This window comes from Macaca thibetana, chromosome 1, assembly GCF_024542745.1.
Source record: "Macaca thibetana thibetana isolate TM-01 chromosome 1, ASM2454274v1, whole genome shotgun sequence".
Taxonomy (NCBI): Eukaryota; Metazoa; Chordata; class Mammalia; order Primates; family Cercopithecidae; genus Macaca; species Macaca thibetana.
The window spans coordinates 140,352,412-140,369,329 of NC_065578.1; the positions used below are offsets into that span (position 1 = coordinate 140,352,412).

The 16,918-nt window shown below is 36.8% G+C and overlaps 1 protein-coding gene and 1 pseudogene across 3 annotated transcripts in view; one reads left to right on the forward strand and one right to left on the reverse strand.

The window, feature by feature from the left end:
• The window catches only part of MIA3 (MIA SH3 domain ER export factor 3), a 935,339-nt gene that overhangs the window by 15,611 nt on the left and 902,810 nt on the right, over positions 1 to 16,918 (reverse strand). Inside the window, exons 1-10 of one of the 3 annotated variants that reach the window (XM_050760994.1) lie at positions 9,295 to 9,592; positions 8,220 to 8,351; positions 5,045 to 5,066; positions 3,507 to 3,595; positions 3,179 to 3,256; positions 2,987 to 3,097; positions 1,855 to 1,926; positions 1,571 to 1,675; positions 771 to 893; positions 557 to 668 (exon numbers count right to left, since the gene is read on the reverse strand). In XM_050760994.1, coding sequence (XP_050616951.1) covers positions 557 to 668; positions 771 to 893; positions 1,571 to 1,675; positions 1,855 to 1,926; positions 2,987 to 3,097; positions 3,179 to 3,256; positions 3,507 to 3,595; positions 5,045 to 5,066; positions 8,220 to 8,351; positions 9,295 to 9,405 — 955 coding nt within the window. In that variant the 5' untranslated portion in view covers positions 9,406 to 9,592. Of the gene's footprint in view, positions 1 to 556; positions 669 to 770; positions 894 to 1,570; positions 1,676 to 1,854; positions 1,927 to 2,986; positions 3,098 to 3,178; positions 3,257 to 3,506; positions 3,596 to 5,044; positions 5,067 to 8,219; positions 8,352 to 9,294; positions 9,593 to 16,918 lie in introns of those variants that run through there. The other 2 variants (XM_050761004.1, XM_050760985.1) reach the window with 2 other exon arrangements.
• On the forward strand, positions 11,535 to 12,583 carry LOC126937750 (prefoldin subunit 5-like; annotated as a pseudogene).

Here is a 16,918-nt window from a genome sequence, read left to right on the forward strand (position 1 = left end):
AATATCCAACTTGAGAGAGGGCATCTAGAAACACTGTCCTCATCAGTAAACACTGCTACCCTATAGCCTCCACTCTCATGGCCTTAGTTTATGGATCCAACCACCTCGGCACTCTCAAAACCAGTTGTGGTTTTCTTTCATGGCCTTAGTCAGTTTATGCCTCCAACCACCTCAGTACTCTTAAAAACAGTTGTGGGCCTTAAAACCACACAGCTACTGAGATGACAAGTTTTAACATGTTATCTTCATGAAACTGAGAAACAAGTTTCTACTACTGTATGTGTTCAATACTTAGAGGTGTAAGACATGACCAGTGCAGCTCCCATGCACCCTTCTAGTCTCAATGTAAAAACAAAGTCAGTGTCCACTGCATGTTTATTGCTACACCACACCCTAGCAATCCACCTCTGCGCAATGCAAGCAGACATACATTCAAATCCAATATGTGTTTACAACTCGAAAGCTTAAGAGGAAATTCAGCCAGGTGAAAAGTAGCACTGGTGCACTTAAAGACAGGAAGGCAAAACGGGTCCATCCTCCTTGGGACTGATCTTACCTCCCACTTCTCCATTTGCTAATTCATCTGAATCATTTCCACCTTTATTTTGACCCTCAGATTCAGATTCACACTCTAACCGATTCAACTGTGTAATGCAATTAGTTAAAGCCTAGAAAAGAAGTAAAAGGGCATTAAGAGTCTTTCCATTTAATTCTACAGATTTCATGATAATTCACAAGAATTAAGCTTGTATTCATGAGAACGTACTTACATTAATATTATCATCCTTGTGAGTAAGAGCTACTTCCAAATCTTTCTGAGACTTCTCAAATGATTTGATTTGCTCACTGAGCTCAGCATGTAATTTACTCCAGTCTTCGATTTCCTGCTGCAACTGAAAAGTTAAAACACAAGATTCCCACAGGTTAGGGCTTTTGTACTGGAGACATTAGGACCAAGTGAATGAGACAGGGAAATAAGGAGCCATGCCTCTCCTTGGCCTATCACTATGTGCTAAGACCTTAGTTAAGCGGGAGGAGAGAGTGGTCCCAACCCTCAGAGCTACAGTGAGAACATCAGAGCTGTCAAGGAAGTTGGATCTCGTTTATTGCATCCTTCAGAAAATGGTAGCCAATTCAAATAATTCACTTCCAGAAGGAACAGAAGGGTTCATCCTGCTATCTCCCAAGTCCAGACTCCTGCTCATGTAACATTCCCTTGGCTAGTGAAGCAGTAATTACTCAAAGGAGGGTTATAAAATATCTAACTCTTAGGTCTAAAAAGCCAATCTATTACCCACTGGAGGTTACTCAAGTTAAACAGCAATTGGTGTTTGACAAAACAAGACTACACACTCTGATAGCCAAAATAAATTGTACAGAACAGAAAATCCAGAACAGATAGAGAATGTATACCTACACTCAATTTTGGAAGCATACTTTAAACTTTGCATATCTAAGAACAGAATCCTGCACATATATTACCTTAAAAATAGATCTGAGAAAAGGCATTCATGAGGTATGATACTGGGTTCTCTATTTTACATGACCTAGGACACGCACTTTCCTTTACCTGCTCTTTTTTCTTCTTAAGCCTAGCATTTTCTTCTTGAACCCGATGGCATTCAGACTTCACCTTCTCTTCACTAAGCTTAGCTTCATTAAGCGCAATCTGAACCTAATGCAAAACACTTCTATTAGTGAATTAATTCCAAAGAAAATCAAAAAAAGTTACTTTCCCAGCCCAACATCATGTAGTTTTCATTTTTTGCACATTTTAGCACACATCAAACTTTTGCTCTGCAATCAAACTATAATATAGTATTAATATCCTGCAGGAATTATAGTCAGCTTTACCTCTGAAAATTCTGAGGCATTCATTGAAATAGCATCCTTTAACTTCTCTATAGATTTCTTGTTTTCTGATATCTGCCATGTAAAAACAGAACACAAAATGTATATTAGGATTTCAGTAGAAACACTGGGATATGTACTGAAAAGAAGAAACATCAACAAAGTATGTCCCAGAGCCATCCCCTATGTTTCAGGTAAAAGCAGGTGTTTCAGTTTTGCCCTAGGGAAAAATCAAGAACTTAAAGAGGTAAGGGAAAATAATCGAAGGCATAAATATTTCATGGCATACACAGCCTTCCTGGTTAGAATAAAATGTGGTAGATGACCAGACTAAAAGGTGAAAGAAGAGAAACTGAAAAAACTTTTAAGTAAACCAGTTCAAATCAATGTGACTTTTTTTTTCTTGTAGCAAGAGAAAAAAAATCCCCAAGGTACTTTAAAAATGCTCTTGCCTAAATTAAAAATGGTAGGACTGGAGTGAAAATAGACAGATCACCCATACAGAAGAATTCTAGATAATTTATGAAGATTCTGGCTCCTCAAGGGGACAGAGCATAACCCTTTTTCACTGTGGGCTGTGTTAGTAACTTCCTTCCAAAGGGTACAATAATGCAAAAAGTTTAAAAAAAAAAAAAAAAAAAAAGGTAATTTTACAGTGAAGAAATGTGGCAATACTACCTCAGTGAGGTCATCAAGATTAATAGGGTGTGGGATTTATGGGTACGCTCTCTACTATCTTTGCAACTTTTAGGTCATTCTAAAAGTATTCTATTAATAAAGTAAAATGTTTACAGCAAAAAAAAAAAAAAAAAAAACTTTGCAAAACAAAACAAAACAAAACACCCAGGACTGTTCAACTGGGTTGTGGTTTCCTAGTTGTTCCACATGTTTCAGAGGGCAGAGCCAAGCAATATGACAATTACCTAGAGTTGAAAACCAAAATACTTCCTAGGCCCATAAGAATAACTTCTTGTGTAAGTACTTAAAATTCCACAAAAATGGACAGAAGTAGGTTCAACTTCCCTGACTCGCACTCTTACTTCACGTAACAGCAAGGAAAATAAAGGGTTCAACTCAATCTACAAAAGAGTTCAAAACCCAAATTGTTAGTAACACTTAGCAGCAAAACTCTTACCAAGTCCTGATTCTTGACATTCTGTTCTCTCTCTGACTCTAACATAACACGAAGATTTTTAGCTGCGTCACCCAGAATTTCATTATTTTTTTCAAGTGTCTTGATTTTATCCTACAGAAAAGATATTAAGGTTAGTTATAGTCATTACTTATACTTTTGTTTTAAAATGTAATCCCCAAAATAAGTTTTTACCTTAAATTTAATTGCTTCATCAGAGAGAATCATATTTTGTTTCCTGGTTTCCTGAACATGTTTCTTTGATTCCTTGATCTACATAAAATAAAGCATTCAGAATCCAGAAATACAAAGTATAGTGCTACCAGAACTCAATTTCAAGTGACTGACCTCTTACCGAGGAAAACAGTACTTTACACATATGACTGCTTAAGATCTGGATGGTTTATAGGAATTAATGGAATAATAAATATTACTTAAAAATACCATAGTAACTGAACTATAAGATAGGTGAAAATAATTCAAGCTGGGACCATGGGAAAAAAAAACAAAAGAATAACTATACCTTCTGTTCATAATTTGACAATTTTTGTACAAGTTCTGTATTTTCTTTCATGATAATCTTCAACTTCTCAGAAATTTGCTGTTCCGTGACTGAAAAAAGAAAAAAATAATGAGGTTATTATGATCACTAAATGAAACTGAATTACCCAATGGATCAGCAGCAAAGACATGTTATCTGGCACTATCAGGAAAAAGAACTTCTTAGCATAACTATTATGGTTTTAAAAAGTGATATGGTTTGGGTCTGTGTCTCCACCAAATCTCCTGTCAAATTATAGCCCCCAGTGTCCCCAGTGTTCAGGTGGGGCCTGGTGGAAGGTGACTGGATCACAGGGGTAGATTTCTCACAAGTGGTTTATCACCATCCCTGTGGTGCTGTTCTATGATGGTGACTGAGTTCTTGTGGAATCTGGTTGTTTAAAAGTATGCAGCAACTCCCCGCTAACTCTCTCTCGCTCCTGCTCCCACCATGTAAGAAGGCCTGCTCTCGCTTTGCCTTCTGCTATGAGTAAAAGCTCCCTGAGGCCTCCTCAGAAGCAGATGCCGCTATACTTCCTATAGCCTGCAGAAACATGAGCTAATTAAACTTCTTACAAACTACCCAGTTTCAGGTATTTCTTTTTTTGAGACAGGGTCTTGCTCTGTTGCCCAGGCTGGAGTTCAGTGGTACAATCTTAGCTCACTGCAAACTCCACCTCCCAAGCTCAAGCAATCCTCCTGCCTCAGCCTCCTGAGTAGCTGGGACTACAGGTGTGTGTCACCACACCCAGCTAACTTTTGTATTTTTTTTTAATAGAGACGGGGTTTCTCCATGTTGCCCAGGCTGGTCTCGAACTCCTGAGCTCAAGCAATCCTCCTGCTTTGGCCTCCCAAAGTGTTGGGATTACAGGCGTGAACCACCACACCTGGCCTTGGGTATTTCTTTATAGCAGTGTGAAAACAGATTAATACAAAAACCAATCTGCTAACAAGAATAAGGATGTAAAAATACTGTTACAATTTAAGAAAAATATAGTAAGAACCTTTATTTCAATGAGAGTCTAATTTATTTCCAAGATAGGAAATACAGTAAAATGTTATAGTTCAGTATTCTTCCCTGCATGAAGCATCTTTCTTCTCAGAAAATGGCATCACTTCAAATATGTCATTTGCAAAGAGAAATAAAAAACGCAGTCATGCTGATTTACATTTCTAGTCCTCAAATTATCTACTTAAATAAATATTTAATGTACTGACTAAATCATTAGCAAAGGAACACTGGTCACAAGGAACAAATTGGTACTACGTCAGCATTTAAGGTCAATCTGCCTCAAATTAATTATCTTCTCCCTACTCCTGCAATTTGTTCCTCTTCATCTCCTATCTCAGTTGGTAGCATCACTATTTCCTCTATCATCCAACCTGGCAACCTAGGAATAGTAAAGTTTTCAGAAGCTATAAGTCAGTCAGATATCAGAAGTCACTAAAACTACTTATATATAAAACCCATATCAAACAACAATACAGAGGGAATAGTACAAAATAAGCCAAAAGATTTACCTTGATATACTCTACTCTTCACCTAGAAAAGAAAAATAAAATTAAATTTGATGTCAAACATTTTATTAACAGATGTACATAGTTTCTAATACAACTGGCAGAATTGTAACCAAATGAGAATTTAATAATAGTTTGGTTTAGCATGAATCCACAAGATGAAAAAAATTTAAAAAGGTTAAAAAGCATTTCAAACGTAACCAGTAGTGATATGCTGTAGTCTGACAGATACAGCACTAAGGTAAATATCTTACTCTGCGGCTAAAGAGATGTTTATATATCTAAATGAGCACCAGTTTTATGAAATAAGCACTTAGCTTGAATAACAGAAATGGCTAATATTTTTGTAATAAATATATCAACATCTTATTTATTCATTTTATTTATTTGACAACTCCAAATAGCCAGAATGAAATCTAAAAACAATGACTACTCAAAAAGACTCTGCGGAAACAAAATTAAAGGTATGATCTTCGTACTAAGACACACACCTCTTTTGCTCACCAGAAAACATCTCAGAAATCCTATTCAAAATTGACTACTGGCTGAATTTAAAAATAATTCTATTAATACTAAACTAGATCATTTGATTTTCCTAGACCACTAAAAACAGTGCTCACAAACCTGACAGGGAAGGGAAGACTGCTAGAGGAAAATGCATAAGCAACAAGAGAAATGACAACTATCATCTTCCTGAAAGGGCAAAACCCAAATCATCCCCTAAAGACAGCACTAAATTATAGGACAAAAAAATCTAAGCAGTAACTAATTTTTTAAAAAGAATCTTACTAAATTTCTTTGCAACCCAGAACATATTTTCCCTTTCAAATATTATGTTGATGAGATGCTAACACCAGTCCACAAATCATCCATAATCCCAGCAAATATACTGTTTACATAATATACTATATTACTGTATACAGTAATTAATATACTGCATACCTAATAATTACAGTATTTAAATCTCACTTATAATACCGTTGTTATAGGAATATGCATTCAGAAAATTCCAACATGGAAAGAAATTACTATCTCTCTAATGTCACGGCCTTGCTAATGAGAGTTAACTTCCTCTGCTCCATTTCACCCAAACTAACAGGCAAGTAGAGACCAAGGTTCCAAAAGTCAAGTGCTGAGGAACGACAGTTAGGACACAGAGCCTATACAACTTTCTAAAAAATGAAAATGGCGTCAGAATATTTTTTATTAACAAATAGGAGAAACGAGAGGGAAATGTAAAATGTTTTCACCTTTTCCCCTTCCATTTACCCTTTGATTCTCCCTTTTTATCTGAGAAAAAGCACCACAAGGTTAGAGAAGGCCTCACAGGAGAAAAGACCCTTCTTTTTAAGTAATTTTACAATCAATTGTGAAAGCAGAGAAAATTTATTAATGATGATATATGTGATATAATTATGAAATCAGAAAAACAGTACTCAGTTTTAGAAAGATTGGCACACAATAATTTTGGCCATTTTAACTGTGAAGTTTCAATAGGAAGCTTTTCATCTGCAAAGTTCATTTACACAAAATAATCTTCTCTCAATTATGTTAAATAACTATGAAGCCGAATGCTACATAGTATAATCATAAGTATGTACAAGTATGAGTATACACACTTATACATACATATGTTTAAGTCTGAAAGACAAATTCTGCACAGAAGATAAAAAAATTAATGGTGTGTCTTTACACAGGATATAATTTGTATTTCCAAATAAAAAGGTATTTTCTGACTAAAACAGTACATGATCAAATCAGAAAATCTGGGAAATACACATTTTTTAAAAACTGAAAACTTACCTCATCTCCTAGATATAAGAATTTTTATCATTTTGTTGTATTTTCTTGCAGCATTTATTTTCTGTGTGTATGCTGATGTAATATACAGTTTATACCTTAAAGTCCTGGTTTCTACTTTTCTTCTACTTCATGTTAAATTGTGAGTATTTGTTGTGCCCCTATGTCTTTGAATTATATCAAGCAGCCTAATATCCCATTATATGAACATACAATAATTTAACAACTTTCCCACTGTGAATCACAGTAGGTTGTGTTAAAGTTTTCACTCTAATAAATACTGTTCTGCTGAATGCTCTTATGTAGATATTTAAAACTTTTTTTTTGAGACAGAGTCTCATTTTGCCGCCTAGGCTAGAGTTCAGTGGCATGATCTGCCTCCCCGTTTCAAGCGATTCTCCTGCCTCAGCCTCCCGAGTAGCTGGGATTACAGGCTCTCGCCATCACCCCCGGCTAATTTTTGTATTTTTAGTAGAGAAGGGGTTTCGTCTTGTTGGCCAGGCTGGTCTCGAACTCCTGGCCTTATGTGATCCACCCGCCTCTGCCTCCCAAAGTGCTGGTATTACAGGTGTGAGCCACCACACCTGGCCATGTAAGATATTTAACGCATGATCGGTTATTTCTTTCTTTCTTTTTTTTGGTTTTTTTTGAGATGGAGGAGTCTCACTCTGTCACCCAGGCTGGAGTGCAGTGATGCATTTCGGCTCACTGCAGCCTCCGCCCCCAGGTTCAAGCGATTCTCTGCCTCAGCATCCCGAGTAGCTGGGATTACAGGCATGTGCCACAACACCCCACTAATTTTTGTATTTTTAGTAGAGATGGGGTTTTGTTATGTTGGCTTGGCTGTTCTCAAACTCCTGGCCTCAAGTGATCCGCCTGCCTCAAACTCCCAAAGTGCTGAGATTACAGGCGTTGAGCCACTGTGTCTGGCCAACTGGTTATTTCTTTAGGATTGATTACTAGACATGATATTAATACAATATAAAAGGATATAACCATTTTTAAGGCTTATGATACACATCATGAAACTATTTTTCAGGATGGCTCTAAGAATTCCTAGTTCTACTAACAGTGTACATATGTCCTACCTAATTCTTTCTTTTTTTTCTTTGTGAGTTGAAATAAAGACCCACCTAATTCTTAATATTTAGATTTTGATATAAGGGACATATAAACTGAAGTTTTCCCATTGAGATTACACGTGTTGTCTTATCCACTTAAGAACGTACCAACACAAAAATTATACTATTGTACAAGGTTAGCTTGAATTAAAAGCATTAATATCTGTTCACATTAGAAACTGAAAAAGAAACAAAAGGGCTGTGATTATAAAACCACACTTAAATTTATGAGTTAAAGTATGCATTAATTTACTCACAACAAGGACAGTTCTCCAGAAGAAAACGGCAAACGAAACAATTCCCAAGAAGGCAGTGATAAGCACAGGTTTCCACGGCAATCCATAAAAATCAGGCCCAGGCTGAACATCATCAGGCAATGTAGCAACTAGCTGAAATGGGCATGTTAGAAATAATGAGAAACCTTAAAGAAGCTTACCATAAAGCAGTCACAAAGACTCATTCATAGAAATTCTAAACCAACTCTATCAGATACCTATCCCCTCAAAAATCTTCAGTAGCTCTCACTGCTTCAAGAAAAATAGGATACTGGGAGTCTCACACTTATTGTTTGGCTTGTTGTGTTCTGAAGTACTATGAGTCTGAATGTCTTTAGGTTGGGCATATATTTCTAGTTTACAATAGGCCCTGATACAATATGTTATCTAAAACATGGCTGGAATTTCTCTTGAATAGGTTGTTTTTTATTGCTGAAAAAACCACATAAGATATAAAACCTTATATATATAAGTAACCAACTTTTTATGGCTGCAAATAAAACCAATATGATGATAATGAATACCACAAATAATGTGTTATTCCTCTAAGATTTAAAATCTTAAATCGACTCTTACATAAACAAAGAACAAATGCTAAGTTTGGATAGCTCCTGATAACTGATCTAGATAAACCGCTTTGAATTTAGTGCCTTAATTCTAAATGTTTCCTTGAAAACAGTGCATTAAACACCTGTCTGATCTATGCCGTTTTCACAGCCCTCTACAAGTACACTATCATACTGGTCCCATCCCCCAACAGAGCCGGGGGTTATGCGGAAAAGACCTGTAAGCCCTCTGTGTTTTGATCGTGACTTCACACCATAACATAAAGTGCTGTAACTTCGTAAGTACGCAAAAAAAAAAAAAAAAAAAAAAAAGGGACGAAATCTCAAACACACTCCCATCTGCCTCCCTAAACAGCATAGAAAACGTCTTGCTTTCCTCGGATCTGACACACTCCATTTCTCCTTTGCACAATCAATGCACCCACTCTGCTCAGAACTCTTCCACCCGCCTGTGACAGCTTGAGTCCCTCCCTGGGAATGGGGACTGTCACCTCCAGCAGCTTGGCTATGAAGGCTGCGTAGAGCACCGACAGGGGTCCCAGAAGTTCCGGGTCCCCCGGGGTAGCGGTGATAGAAGGCACAGTGGCAGGTACTGAGTCCATTGTGTAGAACAGCTGAATGCAAGCGACAATTCCCAGGGGAATGGCACTGGGTCCCCTGTCTTTCAGAGCTTCCTCCTGCGGAAAGGCCCCAGTTCAGGGGGCGGACTCTGGGATTGAACTTCGCCTTCCACCGCTGCCGGCACTTTCGCTTTATGCCGCCTATAAAGCACGTCATCAGCCACGGCCCCTGGCGCATGTCAAGGCACCAAAAGAGTTGGCCCGCGAGGGCGGGACCAGAGCAGACGGAACCAACTATTGAGGGGGCGGGGGAGAAGAGCGAATGGGGAGCGGAAGACTTCAAGTAAAGGGAGGCGGAAGTGACTGGCGCTTCCGCTAGGAACCTGCGACTTACAGAGCCCCGGAGTAAGGAGGCAGGGATCTACGTAGAGGAGGATTGTGGGCAGCAGCTGGGGAAAAGGAGAAAGGCAGGCCTCTCGTGCCGGCCCGGAGCTGACCCTTCCTGTCACAGCGTGGAAGGATCACCGCTCAGAGGGGGCGCCGCTGCCGTGCGCGGCCTTTCTTCCCTGCCTACTCAGTCCTGCTTAGCGTTCCGCCTGCTGACCTCCATTGCACTCGCTGTCTCACATTCTTGCCGACACTCTTATTAAAAAGCCTTACCCAGGAGTCATGTCATCGTGTCACCCCCATGCACAGGGGTTCAGTTATGGGTCCCACTTTTTTTTTTTAGATGGTGGCTGCGGGAAAGGGGAGGGAGTCTCCCTATGTTGCCCAGGCTGGACTCAAACTCCGGGCTCAAGCCATCTGAGAAGCTGGGACTACAAGTGGCCGGCCACATCTTAAGGTTGGGGTTACATGACTTGTGGAAAAGGACAAGGATAATGAATAGTATGGAAATCACGTTCCAAAAGTTGAAGAAACCGGGGACATTTAATCTGTGGGGGAAAAAATGGTATCTGTAGATAAAAATACCATTTTTAGACCTTTAAAGGTTTATCTTCGAGTTGAATATAAAGTCAACTCAGAGGAACAATCAAGCAAGAACAAGAAGGAAAACCCTAAGAAAGAAGACATATGAAGGGTGTGGTACAAGAGGAGGGCAGGATCTGTAATAACAGTATGGTACTGGCCCAAGAATGCAGACCCACCACGGGGCAGAATAAAAAATCCAGAAATAGACCCCACTGCACTGGAAATTTGGGATACAGCAAGTCCGCCGGTTAACAGACTTTTTAATAAGTGGTATTACATATCTAGATAACAATATGGAAAATAAAACTGGATCTTTTTCTCTCATTGTTCATAAATTCCAAGTTAATAGAAACCTGAATGTAAAACATGAAAACAAATGGTTGAAAAAATTGAGTGACTGTCTCTGTGTATTATGTGAGTGGGCAAGACCTTCCTAATTATGTATCAAAATCCGAAAGCAACAAAGAAAATGATTTGTAAATTTGATTACTGAAAAACAAAAAAAAACACCCAACCCCATCCACAAAAATTGCAAAATAATCCAAGTTTGGCAATGGTAACCTAAGAAAAAATATTTGTAACATATTATGAAGGATTAATATTCCTAAAATATAAAGTGCTTTACAAATAAGAAGATAGCCACCAGCAAACCTATAGGAAAATGGGCTGAGGTAATGAACAGATCCCAGGAAAAGAAATGCAAATAATTTAAAAACATATGGAAACATGCTCTGCCTCACTCATAATACAAGAAATACAAATTGAACCTACAATGAAATACGATTTCTCACTTATCTTGGCAAGATCCAAACATTTGACAGCACACTCTATAGGTGAGAGAATGTGGAGGAAGCAGGCACTCTCATTCTATGCTGATCTCTATATAAAATCATACAACCCCTATGATTTGGCAACGTCTCCAGAAATAACTTGTATATTTATCTACTGACTCAACAATCCCACTTCTAAAGATCTATCTCAAAGATACTGGGGATATAACAACAAATGCTGAAAAAATATATGCACAAAACTGTATTATTCCAGCATTACTTAAAACAAAAGACTAGAAACGACCAAAATGGCCATGAATGAAAGACATATTGAATACAACAGAGTATACTGTAAAGCTATAAAAGAAAGTAATTTTATATACTGCTAGGGCATGCTGTCAGAATACATTTTTTTAAAGGTAGAGAAAAGTAGACTACTACTTTTATCTAAGAAAGTCAGGATTTTTTTCTTTATAGCTTTGAGGGAAATACGACATTCAATACGTTATATGTTTTTAAAGTACACAGTTTGATCAGTTTTGCATATGAATATGCCTGTGAAACCATCATCACAACCAACATAGTGAACCTCCCAAAGTCTCCTTATTCCCTTGGTAATCTCCTGCCCCTTTTCACCCCTCCCTGCCCCTGAAACAATTTCTGTCATAATAGATTAGTTTGCATTTCCTAAAGTTTTATATGTATGTAATAATGCACGGTTATATTTTCTCTGGCTTTTCTCAGCATAATATGAAATTCACCCACATTGCTGCACATATCCATAATGGTTCATTTGTTTTTATTGCTGAGTAGCATTTCATTGTATGGGTGTGCCATAATCTGTTTATCTGTCATCTATGGATGGATATTTGATTTTTTCCAGTTTTAGGCTTTTATAAATAAAACTTCCAAGACTATCATGGAGATGAATCTGCCACAGCTAGAAATGCTCAAGAACCAGCTGGACCAGGAAGTGGAGTTCTTGTCCACGTCCTTTGCCCAGCTCAAAGTGGTACAGACCAAGTATGCAGAAGCCAAAGACTGTCTGAACATGCTGAGTAAGAGCAACAAGGGAAGAGAATTACTCATCCCACTGATGAGTTCGATGTATGTCCCTGAGTAGCTGCATGATGTGGAACATGTGCTCATCGATGTAGGAACTGGGTACTATGTAGAAAAGATAGCTGAGGATGCCAAGGACTTCTTCAAGAGGAAGACAGACTTCCTAACCAAGCAGATGGAGAAAATCCACCAGCTCTCCAGGAGCACGCCATGAAACCGGCTGTCATAGAAATGATGAGCCAGACGATTCAGCAGCCCAGAGCCCTGGGGGCACCTCAGGCTACTGCTAAGACCTGAGAATTTGTTGCAGAAATGGGGCAGAGGGATACCCCTTGGGCGTGGCTTCCTGGTGCCAGGGAGGGGAAAGGTCTTATGTTTAATGCCAATAAATGTGCCAGCTGGGCAGAAAAAATAAACTGTCAAAAACATTGATCTACAAGTCTTTCTATGCATGTATAATTTATTTTCACTTGGGTAAATGTGTCTCAGGTAAATGTTTAGGAGAAGAATGGCTGGATCATATGCCCAGTGTAGGTGTATACCTTCTTAAGAAACTGACAAGCTGTTTTCCAAGATAGCTGTACCACTTCACATCCCCACCAGCAGTGTATGATACTTCCATTTCCTCCACATCTTCTCCAACACATGGTATAATCAGTTTTTTAAATTTTAGCCAATGTAATAAGTGTGTAGTGGTAACTCATTCTGCTTTAAATTGGCATTTCCCTGATAATTATGCTGAACATTTTTTAATGTGCTTACTTGCAATTGGTATATCTTCCTTGGTAAAGTGTAATTTTACTGCATTACATTTTTTTAGATGAATGTTGAAGTTCTTTATGTATTCTGAATACAAATATTTTATCACATAGATGCTTTGCAGTGACTCTTTCCCAGTCTGTAGTTTGTATAACAGTGTTTTTTAAAGAGATGTTTTTATTTTGATTAAATCCAAATTATCAAATTTCTCCTTTATGAATCATACTTTTGATGTCAACTGTAAGAAATCTTTGCCTAATCCAAGTTCAACAAAATTTTTCTCTTAATTTTTCCTAGAAGTTTTATAGTTTTAGGGTTTACATTTAAGTCTATGATCCACTTTGAGTTAATTTATGTACATGATGTGAGGTATGGATCAATTTTTTGTATATAAATATCTAATAGTTTGGGTACCATTTGTTGAAAAGACTTTCCTTTTTCCATTTAATTGTCTTTCCACCTTTGTCAGAAGTCCATTGTCATACATGTATAAATCTATTTCTGGATTTTCTATTTTGTTCCAATGGTCTATTCATCTGCTGTCTTAATTACTAGAGTTTTATAATAAGTCTTGAAATTACATGATGCTTGGGCTATTCGAGGTCCTCTGCATTTTCCATATGAATTGTAAAATCAGCTTGTCATTTAAAAAACATCCTTCTGAGATTTTAATTGGGGTTATGTTAATGCAAGTGATCAAATTGGGGAGCTTAACAATATAGTCTTCTGACTCATAAACAAGGTCTATCTCTCCATGTATTTAGGTCTTCTTTAATTTCTATCAGCAATATTTTATAGTATTCAATGCATATGTCTTACACACTTTTTGCCACATTTATCCGTAAGTACTCCATATTTTTGATAGTATTGTACATGGAATTTAACTTCAATTTCCAATTGTTCATTGCTAGTACATATAAATACAATTGCTTTTAGATGTAAATCTTTATCTAGAAACCTTACTAAACTTAGTACTTATCTAGCAGATTTTTTCTACATCCCACCAGATTTTATGCATGTTGTCTGCAAAAAAAGACAATTTTACTTCTTTCCCAATCTGGACGCATTTTATTTCTTTTTCTTGCCTTAGTGCACTGGCTATTGCCTTACAACACTGAACAGATGTAATGAGAGCAGACATTCTTGTTTCACTTCTGGATCTTGGGGGGAAGACATTCCATCATTCACTATTAAGTATGATGTTCATTTTAAATCTTTCATAAAAGCGATTTAAGTTCCCTTCCATTCCTAGTTTGTTGATAAATTTATTGTTTTTTAAATTACACAGTAATCAATTTTAGATTTTTTTCAAAGTGGTTTTCTGTGTTTACTGAACTGAACATATGGATTGTCTTTTTAAAGTTTGTCATTATGGTTAATTACACTGATTTTCAAATGTTAAAGAAACTTTGTATTCTCGGTATAAATCCTATTTGGTCATAGAGTATTTTCTTTTTTATATATTGTTGGATTTGATTTGCTAAAATTTTTGTTTAGAGTTTTTGTACCACTGTTGATGAGAGATACTGGTCTGTGGTTTTCTTTCTTACTTGTCTTTGTCTTTGCCTTGTTTTGATATCCTGGTAACATTAGCTTCATACAATGAGCTGAGAAGTATTTTCTGCTCTTCAGTTTAATAGATGAGTTTGTGTAGAACTTGTATTATTTCTTCCTCGTAAGTTTAATAGAATTCAGCAGTGAAGCCATCTGGGTGTGGGGTTTTCTTTCTGGAAAGGTTTTTAGCTATAAATCCAATTTATTTAATAGTCATAAGGTTATCTGTTTCTTCCCAAATGAGCTTTTGCAGTCTGTGTCTTAGACAGAATTTCTTCATCTAAATTGTCAAATTAGTTGACGTAAGTTGCTCATAATATTCCCTTATTATAATTCTAACATTTGAAGAATCTGTGGTGATGTCTTTCTGATTGCTGCTATTGGTAATCTGTATTCCCTGTCTTCTTTTCCTGTTCACTTTGGCTATAGGTTAATCAATTTTATTAATCTCAAAGAACCAGGTTTTGGTTACATTGATTTTCTCTCTTTTCCTTTTGTTTTCTATTTCATTAAATTATGCTCTTATCTTCATTATTTCTTTTCTTCTGCTTACTTGAGGATTAGTTTGCTCTTCTTTCTCTAGTCTCTTACAGTGGAAAATGAAGTCACTTATTTGAGACCTTTCTTTTTTCTAATATAGGTAGTGCTATACATTTCCCACTAGTGCTTTGGCGACATTGTACACACTTGATATATTTGTTTTCATTTTATTGTCTTTATTCTTTTTTCTTTTCTTGAGACAAGGTCTCATTCTGTCACTTAGGCTGGAGTGCAGTGGTGCAATCCCTGCTCACTGCAGCCTCGATATCCTGGGCTCAAGCAACCCTCCCACTTCAGCTTCCTGAGTAGCTGGGACTACAGACATGTGCCACCATGCCCAGCTTTTGTGTGTGTGTGTGTGCATGTTTTGTAGAAACAGGATTTCACCATGTTGTTCAAGCTGGTCTCGAAGTTCTGGGCACAAGTGATCCTCCTGCCTCAGCCTTCCAAAGTGCTAAGATGCCACCACGCCTGGCCTGTTTTCATTTTCACTCATCTCAAAATACTAATTTCTCCTTTTCCTTTTAAACTCATAAGATGATAAGAAAAAAGTTTGTCACCTAGTTTCCAAATATTTGGGGATTTTCCAGATATTTCCATTATTGATTTCTAACTTAATTATATTGTGAAGAGAACACACTTTGTACTACTTGAATCATTTTATATTCATTAGACTTGTTTTGTGGCTGATAATATAGTTCATTTTGGTAAATGCTTCATGTGCACTAAAAAGTATATGTATTCTGCTCTTCTTGGGTGGAATGTTCTATAAACATCAATAAGGTCAAGTTGGTTAATGATGATGTTCATAACTTCTAGATCCTTATTGACTTCCTATTCTATCAGTTATTGAGAAGGGGTACTGAAATCTCTAATTATAATTGTAAATTTATCTATTTTTCATTGTTGTTCTATCCATTTTTGCTTCATGTGCTTTGAAGATACATTACTAGGAGCACATTCATTTAGGATTTTTATATCCTCTTAATTAATGGACCATTTTATCATAAGAAATGGATTTTCTTTATCCCTAGTCATGTACTTTGCTCTGGAATCTTCTTTGGTTTAATATAGCCACTCCAGCTTCCATTTGACTAGTGTTAGCATGGGATATCTTTTCTCAATCTTTTTAGTTTTAACTTTTTTTCTATCTTTTTATATAAAGTTTATAGACATCTAGTTGGGTCTTGCTTCTTTACCCAATCTGACAAACTTTTCCTTTTAATTGGGGTATTTAGACAAGTTCCACCTACTGTGATTACTGATATAGTTAAAAGTTTAGCATCCTCTTTTTTTTCAATTTGTCCCACCTGTTCTTTGTTCCCATCTTCTTTCTCTTATTCTGCCTCCTATATCAGTCTTTTTAATTATTCCGATTTATCTCATTTATTGGCCTATTAGCTATAACTCTGTTATATTAGTGGTTGCTTTATAGGGTTTATAGTATACATTCTCAACTTATCACAGTCTATCTTCAAATGACACTACACTATTTCATTTATATAATAATAACTTTATGGTAGTTACTACCATTTCTCCCTCTTCTGACCTTTACACTATTATCATACATTTAACTTTTACATATTTTCTAAACCCCATATTATACTGATATTTGTCTTTAAAGTCAATTAACTTTTAAAGATATTTAAATAATAAGAAAATGGTTTTATATATTTATCCACAAGGTTATCACCTGCCATTCTTCACTCCTTTGTGTAGTGTCATATTGTCATTTTCCATCAGTCTAAAGGACTTCCTTTAACCTTTTTTATGGTGCAAGTGTGTTGGTGAATTCTTTCAGCTCTTGTATGTTGTTGTCAGAAAAGGTCTTCATTTCATCACCTTTGGTTTTGAAAGATATTTTGCCGGGTTTGATGTTGCAGGTCAACAGTATTGCT